Source organism: Cornus florida, unplaced genomic scaffold, assembly GCF_030987335.1.
Source record: "Cornus florida cultivar Cherokee Brave unplaced genomic scaffold, ASM3098733v1 CherokeeBrave_3.0.0_Hap2_Chr06, whole genome shotgun sequence".
Classification (NCBI taxonomy): domain Eukaryota; kingdom Viridiplantae; phylum Streptophyta; class Magnoliopsida; order Cornales; family Cornaceae; genus Cornus; species Cornus florida.
Window position 1 is genome coordinate 93,792,667 of NW_026775576.1, and position 14,759 is coordinate 93,807,425.

The window sequence follows — 14,759 nt, forward strand, 5'->3', positions numbered from 1 at the left end:
GTAAATATATTGTATTAAATTTGTGTGAACATTTAATGGTCTACGGAAGCATATTCCCGTGTTTTGCATATGAAGAAAACCACCTTCTTGGGAGGATTTGTGTTTTGTAGAATATGAAATTTGCAACTTGACTATTTCAAATAGATTCTACATCAATTTTTACAGATTTTTATTCGTACTTTATTATTATTTTCTGGTGGTGGCAGGTTGAAGCTCCCATTAATGTTCTTCTACACCACTGCCTTAGGTTGAAGCTCTCATTAATGTTCTTTATATATATATATATATATATATATATATATATATAATTTGTAATTTTATCAAATCCGACTTCAACATCGTTGGCAGCAGTTGCGTGGAGGTTGGACTGAAATCAAATACTACATATAAAATAAATATATTATACATATATAGACCCAGATTGTAATGTCAGATTGCTTATGTTGCACTAGCAAGTGGAGTGATGGTGGTGCTACGATGGATTCTAGCTGGAGAATTTGCTTGAGAAAAGAAAAAGCTTTGGTTGATCTGTTAAGGGCATTTTGAACTCATTAGTGACATCAGAGCTCAAAGAATCAATTTTTCTCCACTGTAAATGTGATTGTTTTGGGGCTGGAGGTACTTTGTCAGAAAAGCAACCGAAGCTCTGTTTTAAAGCTTGTCGGTCTTTGGTTTGATGGCTCGTCGGTTCCACTGTTTTTCCCTCTGCCGAATCAGTCTCGCACCGTTGCCGGACCAGTGCACACACCTTCGCCGGCGATTTGTACAATCAATCAAGTTCTGCATCTCCAAATTTGTCGTTGTAGTTTCTGATTGCCGGAACAGTTCTTGCTAAACTGTAAGTTCAGTCTCCCCGGTTCAGTCCGTGCTCACCGGCTCAGTTTACGTCTCGCCAGGCACGACAGTTCTTGCTTCCTGCCGTTCCGTGCTCGCCGTTCAGATCCTTGTCAAAACAACTCTCTACTACTAATCGTCGTTAATCGTCGTTCAAATCGGCTTATATATATATATATATATATATATATATATGAAGTTTGTAGTTTGTATAGTATGAAGTTTGTATTAAATGTGATTAAAAAATTAGGGGCAAACATGTCTTTTCACACGCTTTTAATGGAGGCAGTAACGGAAAAACGAAATTGGACCTAACTGATAGTTATTTTCGAAAGATGTTTTAGACTGATATTTGGCCAAACTACTGGGGTTGTCAGTGAAATTATCCCTTTAAATTATTTTATTTATGTTAAAATTTTTAAAATTATTTTTAATTATAACGGAAAATTTTAATTTTAAATTTTTTAAAATTATTTTTAATAATTTAAAATTATTTTTTAATTATTATTTTTTTTTTTAGAAGAAATTTTTAGAGAGAGAAACTTAGAGAGAGGATTGATGAGAGACAAATTTAGAGAGAGAGGATGGTGAGTGACATAATTTTAGAGAGAGAAATGAGTTGAGTGTAATATAGAATAAATGTGTGTTGTGTGTTTATTATATGATGGGTGAAATATGGATTGAATATGGTTAATTATATTCAACCCATCTTGATCATCAAATTAAGTGATTAAAAATTATCCAACCCATCTTGACTATCAAATTAAATATGATTCACTCATAATCATTAAAAAGCCGACAGATATAAACGGATGGATAGTTTCTGACCTATTTTGCTATCTCTACTAAATGCTAACTCTGTTATCACTTATCTAAGGGTATTACATATATCACGACACTGAAACTTTTTTACCTAGGCAAACAATAAATATAGTTTATAAATTCGTATATCAAAATCATCTATTTCACTTAGTTAGGTCGTTATAATAGGTTACTCCTAACAATAGGTTACAAATTTTTTAAATTTGAAATTCCTAGAGATAATTCTTGCAGAACTAATTTATATAGTGTACGTTAATTATATTATCGTCAAGTTATCCTAAATATATAAAAGATGAGGATCATAAACATAACAAATTATCTTAAATAATTATCTTATTAGAGATTTAAGTTTATCTTATTATTAACCATCAATTATCTACTGTATTATAAATAATACTGCAGCTTAAGTTACTAGCTACTACATTTTTTTCTCATCATCGTTTCTATCCTTTCTTGTCACAGTGATGGATACTCCTAGTAAAATTTCGCTTTTTAGTATTGTTTTCTGGTTTTGTTGTCTTCCATGTATTGCCATGGAAGTCTCATATAACAATAGATCACTTACGATTGATGGGGAAGGGAAAATCATTATTTCTGGGGCTATTCATTACCCTCGTAGTACTGCTGAAGTAATTGTCACGATAATTAATTACAATTGTGTATTCATATATATATACACACACACATTTGTTCTTAATGCATGAATATATATATATATATATATTCAATTTTATGCATAGATTATATTCACATTTTTTTATGCATGGATTATATTATTTTGGCTGCACATACGATTTTAAGGTAGCAAAAACTGGATTCTATATTTTCTTTTCTTTTTTAACTGCACATTTCAGCAAAAGTCTCAAAATAATTGTACAGTGCAGTCATTATTTTGATGCATCTTAACTTTGAATTTTCTTTTTTTTTTTTTTTTGTTCTTTTTTTTATTAATTTTTATATTTTATTTTGAAAGATTGTGCTTGAATAGTGAATAATTTATTCTATTGTTTTCAGATGTGGCCATCCTTGATGCAAAAGGCAAAGGATGGAGGTCTTAATGCCATTGAGACCTATGTCTTCTGGAATGCCCATGAGCCTAGCTACAGAGAGGTTCTCTCTTATATTTCTAATAGAGCAATTATTGTCCTTTTTGTTTGAAAAATATGTGTAACATTCTAATTATTTGACATTTTAATTTATACAGTATGATTTTTCGGGCAATCTAGACCTTATTAGGTTCCTCGCAACCGTCAGAGATGCAGGGCTTTATGCCATTCTCCGAATTGGACCGTATGTTTGTGCAGAATGGAATTATGGGTAAAAATCTTAATATATATATATACACTCTAAAATGGTAATGTTGTTAGTAATTATCAATAACTTTTATGTGTGGCAGTGGTTTTCCGGTATGGTTGCATAACCTTAAACCAAACATAACATTGAGGACGACAGATGATACATACATGGTAAATTTACAAATTTACTCTCTGTATAGATTTCATTTCTTACTCTCTAACTAATTATATTTATATTTTCATATTTAGGACGAGATGAAGACTTTTACTACTAAGATCGTTGATATGGTTAAACAAGCAAATATGTTTGCTCCTCAAGGAGGACATATAATCCTTGCACAGGTTTGAAACTTTATTGTTTTTTTTTTTTTTTTCTGTTTATATTTCTAAATATTTAATTACTATTAAAATTTTATAGTTTGTGCTACTTAAAAAATAAAAAAATAAAAAAATTATACCTTTTGTTTACTCTTTTTTTTTTTAAAAAAAAATATAGATTGAGAATGAGTTTGGAAATATAATTAGCGACTTTGGAGATGAAGGAAAAGAGTATATCAAGGCGTGTGCCGACTTTGCTAATTCTCTCGACGTTGGTGTACCATGGATAATGTGCCAACAGCAGGATGCTCCATCACCAATGGTATACACGCGCACACACAGTTATATATATGAGTTTCTACAATTAATTCTTATTTATATCTATCTCATTTGGTGATGGTTTTAACTGCAATATATATATATATATATATATATATATATATATATTTGTCTTCAGATTGAAACATGCAATGGTTTTTACTGTGATGCATACAGTCCTAAAAAAAGTGATTTACCTAAGTTCTGGACGGAAAATTGGACTGGCTGGTTAGTTCTAGTAATTTATTTAATTTCAATTTTTGTGTCTCCATATATATATATATATATATATATATATATATATATATATATTACGTATGTTTTTTATTTGAAAATGAAATTAGGTTCCAAGGCATGGGGTGACAGAAAACCATATAGAACAATTTCAATTTTTGTGTCTCCATATATATATATATATATATATATATATATATATATATATATATTTTACGTATGTGTTTTATTTGAAAATGAAATTAGGTTCAAGGCATGGGGTGACAGAAAACCATATAGAACTGCTGAAGATGTTGCCTTTTCGGTTGCTCGTTTCTTCCAAAATGGTGGCAGCTTGCAAAACTATTACATGGTTTGTCGTCAAATTCATCTTGCATTTCCAATATATTAGTTTATTAGCCGAATTAAAAAATTGTTTATTATATTAATATGTTTTGTTATGATTGCAGTATCATGGTGGTACTAATTTTGGTAGGACAACTGGTGGTCCATATATTACCACATCATATGATTATGATGCTCCACTTGACGAATATGGTAAACAAATTTAAGATATGTTCATTTTATAAAAAATTAGCACACTTATCAGTATATATAAATAATATTTTATTTAATATACTAGGTAATGTAAATCAACCCAAGTGGGGGCATCTCAAACAACTTCACGAGCTTCTCATATCAGCGGAGAAAATTCTCACTAATGGTGTAAGGAGAGATATTGACTATGGTGATATGATGGGAGTAAGTTTTTTTTTTTTATTTATTTTTATTTTTATTGTCAGTACTGTAGGACTGAATAATCTTTAAGTACCCAACTTTTTATTTTTCAACTTTTAGGTATCAGTTTACGAGTTCAGTGGGCAGAGGTTTTGTTTCTTTGGAAATGCAAATGATCAAGATGAACAAACCTTTTCATTTGAAGGCAACAATTTTACTATTCCTGCTTGGTCTGTTAGTATGCTTCCTAATTGCTCTAAAGAAGTTTACAACACTGCTAAGGTACGTAATTATTTGTCTTTTATAATATTTTTATTTTGTATGATGTTTATACTAAGAAAAAACATTTTTAAGATTGATCATTAACAATATTCTCTGTTGAATGAATTTTTGTAGGTTAATACTCAAAAATCTATAATGGTTAAGAAGTCAAATGAAGCTGATCAAGGAAAAGAACCCTTCAACTTGCAATGGACATGGCTTCCGGAGTACGTTGAGAAAATTAAGAAGCCGATGTCCCATTCTTTGAAAACGAAGGTTACTACGTATGTTAATAAACTCTTAGAGCAAAAGGCCGCAACGAATGACACTACTGATTATTTGTGGTACTTGACCAGGTAATTGCTGCTTTGTTTAGTTTTATCATTCATATTTTTTATGTTAATTATATAGATTTTAAATTTACTAAAAATTGAACTCTTTTCCTTTTAGTGTCAACATTAACGGCAGGGACAAGGTCTGGAATAAGGAGATTACCTTACAAGTTAATACTAAAGGGCATGTGCTTCATGCCTTTGTAAATGGACAACACATTGGTAATCTATTTGTTCCAAGTCTTTTTGGGCTCTTCTTTTTTTTTTTTCTTTTTTAAAAAAAAAATTTATATATATTTTTTAATTTTTTAAGAAATCAATTTCAGGATCTCAGTGGGGAAAAGATGGAAAATATGACTTCAAGTTTGAGAAAAATATTACATTGACACCCGGAAACAACTCAATATCTTTGCTCAGTGTCACTGTTGGACTAAAAGTAAGACTGAAACATATATATATATATATATATATAGCACATTTTTGTTCTTAATTATTCAGATTCTAATGTTTTTCTCCTGTGACCAGAATTATGGTGCTTACTTCGACAAAACAGAAGTTGGGGTAGTTGGGCCAGTTAAATTGATTTCTTCAAACGTCACGATGGACTTGTCTAACAATTCTTGGGCACACAAGGTTGGTTTGCATGGTGAGGTTAATGAATTTTACCAAGTTGAAAAAAGCAACCACTTAACTTGGAATGCAGAAAATCTTCCAACCAATAGGATGTTCACTTGGTATAAGGTGATTCAATTAATCCATCTTGTTGGTTTTACATTTACAGTATTAAAATCTTATTAGATGTTGTTTCAAAAAAAAAAAATATACTCAAAATTTATATATATATATATTTGCAGACAACCTTCCAATCTCCCCTTGGGGAAGAGCCTGTTGTTTTGGACTTGATGGGATTGGGTAAAGGAACTGCGTGGGTGAATGGCAATAATATTGGCCGATTCTGGCCAACTTTCAACTCTGATAACAATGGATGTAGTCCAACGTGTGACTACCGTGGAAAGTACGACAGTGGTAAATGTGTGGGCAACTGTGGAAAACCTTCTCAAAGATGGTAACAAATTGTTCATCTTTCATTGTGATCCTACATATTTTGTTGCAAATTTAACAGTATATATATTTCACATTGTTTTATAACTAGGTACCACGTGCCACGCTCATACCTCCGAAATGATGGAAACACATTGATTTTATTTGAGGAGATCGGTGGCAACCCTTCGGGTGTAACTGTTAATACTGTTACGGTTGGATCAGCTTGTGGAAATGCTTATGAAGGAAGCACCTTGGAACTGTCTTGCCAAGGCGCAAGAGTAATTTCTGATATCAAATTTGCTAGCTTTGGTGATCCTATAGGCACTTGTGGATCATTTGCAACTGGCAGCTGTGAGTCACCAAACAGCAAAGATGTCCTCGTACAGGTAAGGAAACTCCTTTTTTGTTGGGCCACAGTTTTAGTTTGTGGACTATGTTTTCTCACTGCTGCTTTCTCTCTAAATGCAGAATTGTCTGGGGAAACAGAGTTGTTCTGTTAATGTAACCGAATGGACTTTTGACCCTAGTGGTTGCCAAATTTTGCCGAAAAGACTGGCTGTTGAAGCCATCTGTTAGGATTTTTTTTTATAATATATATATATATATATTCCTAACACATGGCTTCTTTTTTTCATAATACAAACTTATTCCTGGAGAGTTGGTTAATTTTATTAACAAAGATGGATTCGATTTCTGTGTAGGATAAAGATTTCAAGATCAAGTTGGGAATTTTTAGTGCAATTAATGTGGAATATATATGATATTTCTTGTAAAATTTGGTTATTTATTATCATCTAAATCTTCACATGTAAATATTTATTGACTCCAAGTTGTAATGAAATTGACTCCATAGTAATTACAATCAATATCAAACACTAATTATAATAATTAGAATCGTATAACAAAGTGATAATTACAGAAAGTACACAGCTCACAAGCCTCGCATTAAAATGAAAATCATAAAGATGACAGTACATAAATGACTCATATGAATAATCATTATTACAAATAAGATTTTAATTAAAAGTACACTTCAAATTAATGATACTGCCATTTGTGTGGTTACATTAGCAAGAGCTAGTCACCGACTCACCAAGGTGAGCAAAAATCCCTTTATTTTATTCAATTAAATTACCTTTATCTATCAAAAAAACGAAAAAACAAATGTGAGCAAAAATCCATTACCTCCATCCACATATCCATATAAATTAAGAAGGAATTGATTTCTGACAATAGTTTCTGTTTACACCATAAATATTTTTCAGTTGAAAAGGTTGTCGTGGCCTATCTCAATGAAAAAGTGAGCCTTTCCTAATTGGAAAGGTAATATGCAAATAAAGCTGCGATCATGAAGCAACACATGGCTTCATCAAATGAAACCATTTGGTACAAGTAACTACACAAGGACACGTGGAGGTAAGCAGTACCTGTTGGAAAGTCGTGACTCTCCAAGTGGCATGGACACGTGTTCCTGTTCCAAGTAGACACGTGGCAGGCAGAGAAGGAAGCAGTTACTTATAATTGGAAAGTTGTTGCTAATGGGACACGTGTCAGCCAAAGAGGAAGTCAGTTACTTACAGTTGGAAAGACGGCTTACCTGCAAGTTAGGGGCAGTCACAGGCAGTTAGGAGATCGTGCCCATTCCATTTGGTAGTGTGGCTAGAAGACTTCAATTGGAATTGAACCACCAAAACCACTCCTTCAAAACTGAAATTCATGGGACATCATGTTCTTACACGTGTCAACATTCGTGGGTGAAAAATTGCAAACATGTATTCAACTGTCAAGACCATTATTGATCAGTTATAGATCATGGTAGAACATGTTCTTACACTTGTCAATATTATGAGAAGACTAAGGAAGACATGGGACACGTGGCATGATTCGGACCTTCCATGTGAAAGTTCTCAACTGCAGCTGGAACTACTGCCTTTCCATATAGGCAGTTCCAAAACGTGGGAGAAGGCTTACAAACATGTATATAATTGCCAATACCACTATTTATCAGTTGTAGATTATGGAAGAATATGATTTTACACTTAGCAACATTTAGAGAAGGCTGAAAGATCATGGGACACTTGGCAGTCCGAGGAAAGGCCAAGAATAGAGTACTTAGGCTTAACATACAAATTTTGTTCAAATCACACAACAATACAACATTTCAATTACTTTACATTCATGTAATGCACCTTCAATATGTTTAATTCAAGTCGGGCACTTATCTTTCTTACTTTCCAGCACCTTACTTTGAAGTCCTGTACTTTCAATATCACTTTTCTTTCCATTAGCCATAAAGTAGTCCAAAAGTCATTTTTTAAGGCAAAAAGAACCTCCGAAGGTGGTAATTCCAGTCTTAGTACAGTCGCCTGATCCCTGCAATCTTCTACTAGATAATTGTTCGAATATCCACTTTGGAACGACAGCAGTTCCTGGCACGCCCGCAATTCACCCTCCTTTCCGCACTTGGAAAGGACCATGGTTTTTAGGAGCTGAACAGTTTCTTCACTGGTAATGTTTTTGAAGAGTTTTGACACAGCTTTCACTGGAATCCAATCTGTTACCTATGACTAGTGTTTTTTGGATCACTTCAACATCTTGTGCGGAGTCCAGGAGAATACTCATGGCCACAACATATGATGTGTGGTATCTATGAATCCCGAGACAACAACGCTCAAAAGCAATGAGGTTGCTCAAGAATGGTTGAGTAGATTCAGTAATAGAGAAACGTGTGATTTAAAAAAAAAAAAAAAAAATTACACCTCCTCTCCACAAACAAAAGCAACCACGATCAGTACCAAATTTCAGATCGAAGGTAGAAAAAGTGTAAAAAATGGAGTATATGAAAAAGGGATTTGTTTTCCATGTGTTCCTATTGCAAAGAAATTTTCTTCTAGTATCATCGTATATTCATCAAAGAAGAAAAAGCTAGAGACATCTATAGAGGAAGTTTCTATCTGGGACAGCCTTGAGATGTCACAAAATTTTGAGAGGCCTAGGTGAACTTTCAAATGTGAGGTCCTTTATAAGATTTCACAAGCGCAAAAAAAATTATAAGAGTTAGAAACTTTTATTAAAATGAGACGTCAATAAACACATAAAATATATTAGATATATTTACCCAAAATATATATATATATATATATAACTGATACCATAAGCACCCAGGATAAATAACTGATAAAGAACTATGAGAGAAACAGAATAATGAAAAGGTTAAATAATCAACGAAATAATGAAATAAAATATGGAAATATACAAGTTAACATTAAACAATAGAACATAAATAACTTTGAAGAACTTTTGATTAAAACATGGAACTTACAACTTTGATCTTTGAATACAACACTTTTGGTCTGAGCCGAGCTCATTGGATGAAGTAAAACTAAAAACTCAAACTTAAAAATTACAATTTGAACTGAGAACTTTTGAAACAGAAACTAAAATCTAAACTTGAAAAATGAGCCCTCTTGCTTTAGGAGTGAAATCTCTTGCTTGGTTTGTTTGATTTCTTTATGGAGATCTTGAATCGTAATTGGCATCTGGGGTTGTGTACCAAATCTTTCAAAGATATCAGTAAGGTTGTAAGTATTTGGTATAACAACGGGAGCTTTGTCATTTCTTTAGCCAATGCTGTTGGTGAATTTAATCAAGCATTCCTTGCGTTGATCAAGATCTTCTATTTTATCAATGAGTTCCAACATGAATTCTTGGTCCTTAGTAATCATACAGATGCATTTTGTTTTGATAGGTTGGCCATCCAAAGATGGGTTGGAAGAATCAGAATCATAATCTGTATCAGCATGATAGTCATCTTCTTGAATACCATTGATAACATGTTCGGATTCTTCATCTGAAGAGTTTAAAAGAATTTGCATCAGTTGGCTCCTGACGGTTTCAGGGAGATCGAGCTCATTGATCTTCTGTTTTGCTCTACAATCGCGTTTGTAGTGACCCATCCTGCCACACTTGAAGCATTTTATATCTGCTTTTGAGGTGGCAGGTTTCTTTTGAAAATGTTTTGGAGGAGGGGCACTTTTCTGTCTATTTTTCTCAGAGGAGAGATATTTATCTGCAAATGAGGGTTTGCTCTTGTTATACCGTGACCTGTTTTCGTATCTCTTGGGAAAAGGCTTGAAGTAACGGGTGTGACTTTTTCGTTTGGAAGGAGGGGTTAGGTTTTCGAAGCCAAATTGTTGACAAAAAGTTCCTAGTTCCTTTCGGCTAGTGGCATTCTCATGCTTGATTTGCTGTTGGAGTTTGAAATCGATGCAGAGATCAATTCCTTCAGCTGTGATGGTACTGATGATGTCACCATAGGTGAGGGAGTCATAAGGAATATGGCCATTGTGTTTTGATCTGAAATGCTTGCGAATTCTCTCAGCAAAAAGATTAGGGAGTCCAGCAATGAACTTTTCTTTCCAAAAGGCTTGGTTACAATCAGTCCTGGTGAGGACCTTTGAGAGGAAGACATCCTTGTACCATCTGAAATCCTGAAGTTTGCAACATCGAAGGTTGGCTAGAATTTCTGAGTTCTTGTCTCTAACAATTGAGAGGTCGCCGAGGAACTATTTGGCGATAGAGAAAATGAGAGTAGCAACTGCATCTTCTATATCTGCACCTTCTTCTGTTTTGATAATTGTTCCTTCAGGAGTTGTTTTGATAGAGTTAAGAATGGCTTGTCGTTTATCTGGAGTGAGGATGTTGTCCCACCATCCTTTGAGTTGGCCTGTGAATCCTCCTACTAGGAGTTGTGCTATAGCATGATCAGAAGAGTCATTCTTGGTTTTGTAAGCAGTGCTGACCATTGTCATTTCTTGAAGTGTATTGAGAATGTGATACTCAGTTTTGCCATCTATGTTCCATTCATAAATGGTACCACCATGATAAGCAGCTTGGGAAAACTGGCCTCGTTCTTCGATCTGGAGGTTAGGGAAAGTTGGCCTGGGATATTAATTTCGAGAAGAAGTTGGTTCTAAAGTATTGACGTGTTGGTTCTGGAAGACCTCAGTAATTTCATCAATTTCAGTATCAGTACCAATTTCTTGGTCAAGAGTATTGATGGCTCTAAGAGGTCTTTCAGGCGTATCAGGAATCGTAGTTGTGGAGGTCATAAGGGATTCGATACGCTTAATCCTGTCCTGTGCTTCTTCAATGGCACTACGTTTTGATAGTTGTTTAGACAAGTGTAAGGGGATTTCATGGGGTATGAAAGGGGGAGCATTATCATATTGAATGGGGATAATTTGTTCTTTCTGAAGCAAGGTTTCCACACGAGAAAGCTGATCGCCAAGTGTCTGGAGGTGTTGGTTTGTGTAGTTATTTTGTTCCATGATGCTTCGGACATCACGGGTCGTGGATGTGGTATTGTCATTGGCGACTGCCTTTGTCTTGAAAGGAGAAGCAGTAAGTGTGACTGTTCCTGACGCCTTTGTCTTGAATTCGATTGCCTCGGCTGGGGGATGAATGGCTTCAAGAGCCTCACCACGTGATGTTTGCCAGGTAATCGAATGTATATATATATATATATATATATATATATATATATATATATTAGATTTGTGATTTTATATTGAATTAGATGGCTGTTTATTTGGCTAATTTGTGTATTTTAATATAGAGAAGAGAAAAAATATAGTAAAATTTATTATTATAGAATCCAAACCTTAATTTAACTCAATAATTTGAATTCAATTATGCCTATATACGTTGGAAAGCTAAATTTTTTTACAATGAATGAGTGATCTATTTTTCATAAATAAAAACATGTAATTTACATAATTCACTTTAAAAAATTTTATAATTATATTTTGATTTGATATTTTCTAATTACGGTTAAATTTAAAAGAGATGCCCAACAAAAAAGATATATATGAAAAATATTAATAGAGAAATTCGTTCTTATCTTTTCCTACAATTGTCAATTTGTTTAGCTTGTTAAAATAGGAAACACAAATGTATAAAGAAATAAAGTGTAATATATATTAAAACTGAGGGTGTTCATGTGTTTTTAGTTATCGCCATATCAGATTCAATATACAATCTAGAATTTTAATTCAAGAGATTCAATATACAATCTGGAATTTTAATTCAAGATGTGTAGCAGCTCTATATAAATTGATATTATAAATACATGTGTTCAAGTATTGATTTTTTTTAAATTTACCTGATATATAAGTATGTATTATCTACACCATGGCTGGTCCTAAATTTGGGGCCCTTCTAATTAAATTGGAGGCCCTAAACAACTGCCTTGGTCGCCTTGCCCCAGGATCGACCCGGTTTTTCCCGATATGTTCCAATGTCAGCCTGTACAACAATTCTTCGTTCTTTTCGTTCTTCCCATTATGTTCCAGTATCTATACAACAAGTCATGACTAGCAGGGGTGGACCCAGAATCTTGAGGCTGGGGGGTCAAAATTAAAAACAACATTACCTAGCTAGAAGAAAGAAAAAAAAATTACATTCGCAAAAATATTTTACTATTTATTATATTCATACAAAAATATATCTATCTAACTTTTCTCAATTTATTTAAAAAAAAAAAAAAAAACTTGTTATTTAAAGAAATTTTTTATCAATATTTCTGAACAAACACAAATAAGATTTATGCCAAAATTATAAAAAAAAAAAATCAATTAAATAACTCTCTTTATTTACCGAAAAGAAAAAAAAAATAACTTTTTTTTTAAAAAAAAAAGAAAGTAACAATTGAAAATTTTAACAAAACAATAACAATGATAAAAAAAAAAAAAAAAAAAAAAAAAAAACACACATGCAAATTAATAAAATAAGAATTTAGATTCTTAAATCATCGGTTTTTGTTAATATTCAAAACTTCAAATGAAATTTGTGTTCTAGATTTCTTATAAAAGCATTTCAATAAAAATAAATGATGGAAAGAATCATGTATAAGATGGAATTTTAGGATAATAAGGTTATGGAAAGAATCGTGTTCGAGTTGGAAGGATTTTAAGATAGTTACATTATGAAAAGAATGGTGCTTGAGTTGAAATTTTAAGATAGTCACATTAAATTTTTATTGGAGTTCTATAATTGTCAATTAAATCATTTTCTTTTAGATTATATATAAACTATCTTTTGTTAAATGCTTATTAAATAAATTTTAAAAAAAAAATTCTTGGAGAGGCAAGTATAGATTTTGTACCATAAATGCTATACTATTTTATTTTTACCTATACCAAAATCTGGTCAGGCATATGATCAGGTTGATAAATCTTGTCAAAATGCGGCATATGTTCTGCTCATTTCCTGAATAAGCTGATCGATGGTTGTTTCATTCTCTTTTTGTTGCCACATATGTTTCTTTTCGTTCAAAAAGCTTAGACACGTACGCCACTTTGACCGCCTCCATTTCTTGTATATTCAGACTCCCTCTGTGAAGAGGTACAATAGATACGCATCTTGGCATCTATATTTTGTTGAAGCACCATCTCCGGAACCCTGACGTTACAAAATTAGTGAAAATTAAGTTGGGTTGAATTACCGGCCGAAGTAGATGAATTAAGCAGTTTGTTTGGCTAATAAAAATAGTATTTTAATTTTAGAGTATGTTCAATACTATTCGAAATATGTTTCATAACGTTATATTTATTGCAAGATCTTTTAAAGTAAAAATATTAAAATATGTTTGGTAAATGGTGCAATTAATATAGTTTGAAAAATAAAATAGATAGTTAAAAAGGTAATGTAAGTCTTTTTTCTTTTCTTTTTCTTTTATGTTTTGTTCTGTTCATCACTACAATGTTTCTGTTAGGACGCGGTTTTTGTTATAACGCCAAAAATAATCAAAAATATCAATTCGGTGCTTCTAATTTTGACCCTTTTTTAAATAAAAAAAAAATTGTTACTATTTAACTTGTAATAACGTTACGAAACACACTTTTGTATTTTATTTCGTTACAATACACTATTAAAAAAAAACACACAAATTAAAAATGGTTGATAAACAAGGATATAAATCTTTGTTAAACAATTTCAAACTCGGTCTCTCGAACAATTGCAAAGATAAATTAAACTAAGCATGCTTAATTAAATGTAGATTCCTTGACAAAGACCATGCTAGTCGATAAACCAACAAAACAAAGAAAAAACGTAGATTTTACCATTAGCATGTGACAAGCATGGAAGGAAGAACAAAGGAATATAATAATGGGACAACTTGGCTAATGAATCTTAATCTATTAATTATTTTATTTTTCTCTTTACGAAGCATCGACTTCAAGCGAAGTTCTTTGTTAAATTGTTAGAAAAAGACTTGGCGTTGACTTGAGTCAATGGAAGAAAAGGAGTACAAGATAACAAAATTAAAGAATGTCACGAGCATCTGTTCTCATGTAGGGATGGCAATTTCTTTCAACTCGCTGGGTTTTCGCCGCGTTCAATTTCTAATGGAGCGAATTTGATAACTCCATAAATGGGTTTGGGACGAATATGATAAAAGAATTGAAAATCGGAAGCAAGTTTAGGGCGGGTGCAGATTTAGTGATGCCCCCGCCCCGACCCCGATTATATATATATATATAAAGTATATATTTAAGTTAAGTGTCCATTAATATATTTTGAC

General features: G+C 32.6%; 1 protein-coding gene across 1 annotated transcript; it reads left to right on the plus strand.

The window, feature by feature from the left end:
• Positions 1 to 2,670: 2,670 nt before the first annotated feature.
• On the plus strand, positions 2,671 to 6,751 carry LOC132315034 (beta-galactosidase 7-like). Its single transcript, XM_059813796.1, has 17 exons — positions 2,671 to 2,766; positions 2,861 to 2,973; positions 3,053 to 3,122; positions 3,201 to 3,293; positions 3,448 to 3,591; positions 3,727 to 3,815; positions 4,068 to 4,173; positions 4,271 to 4,358; positions 4,444 to 4,562; positions 4,659 to 4,820; positions 4,935 to 5,155; positions 5,250 to 5,353; positions 5,458 to 5,567; positions 5,657 to 5,872; positions 5,986 to 6,197; positions 6,285 to 6,561; positions 6,644 to 6,751. The coding sequence occupies exons 1-17, from the start codon at positions 2,671 to 2,673 to the stop codon at positions 6,749 to 6,751; spliced, it is 2,328 nt and encodes a 775-aa protein (XP_059669779.1).
• Positions 6,752 to 14,759: the final 8,008 nt, after the last annotated feature.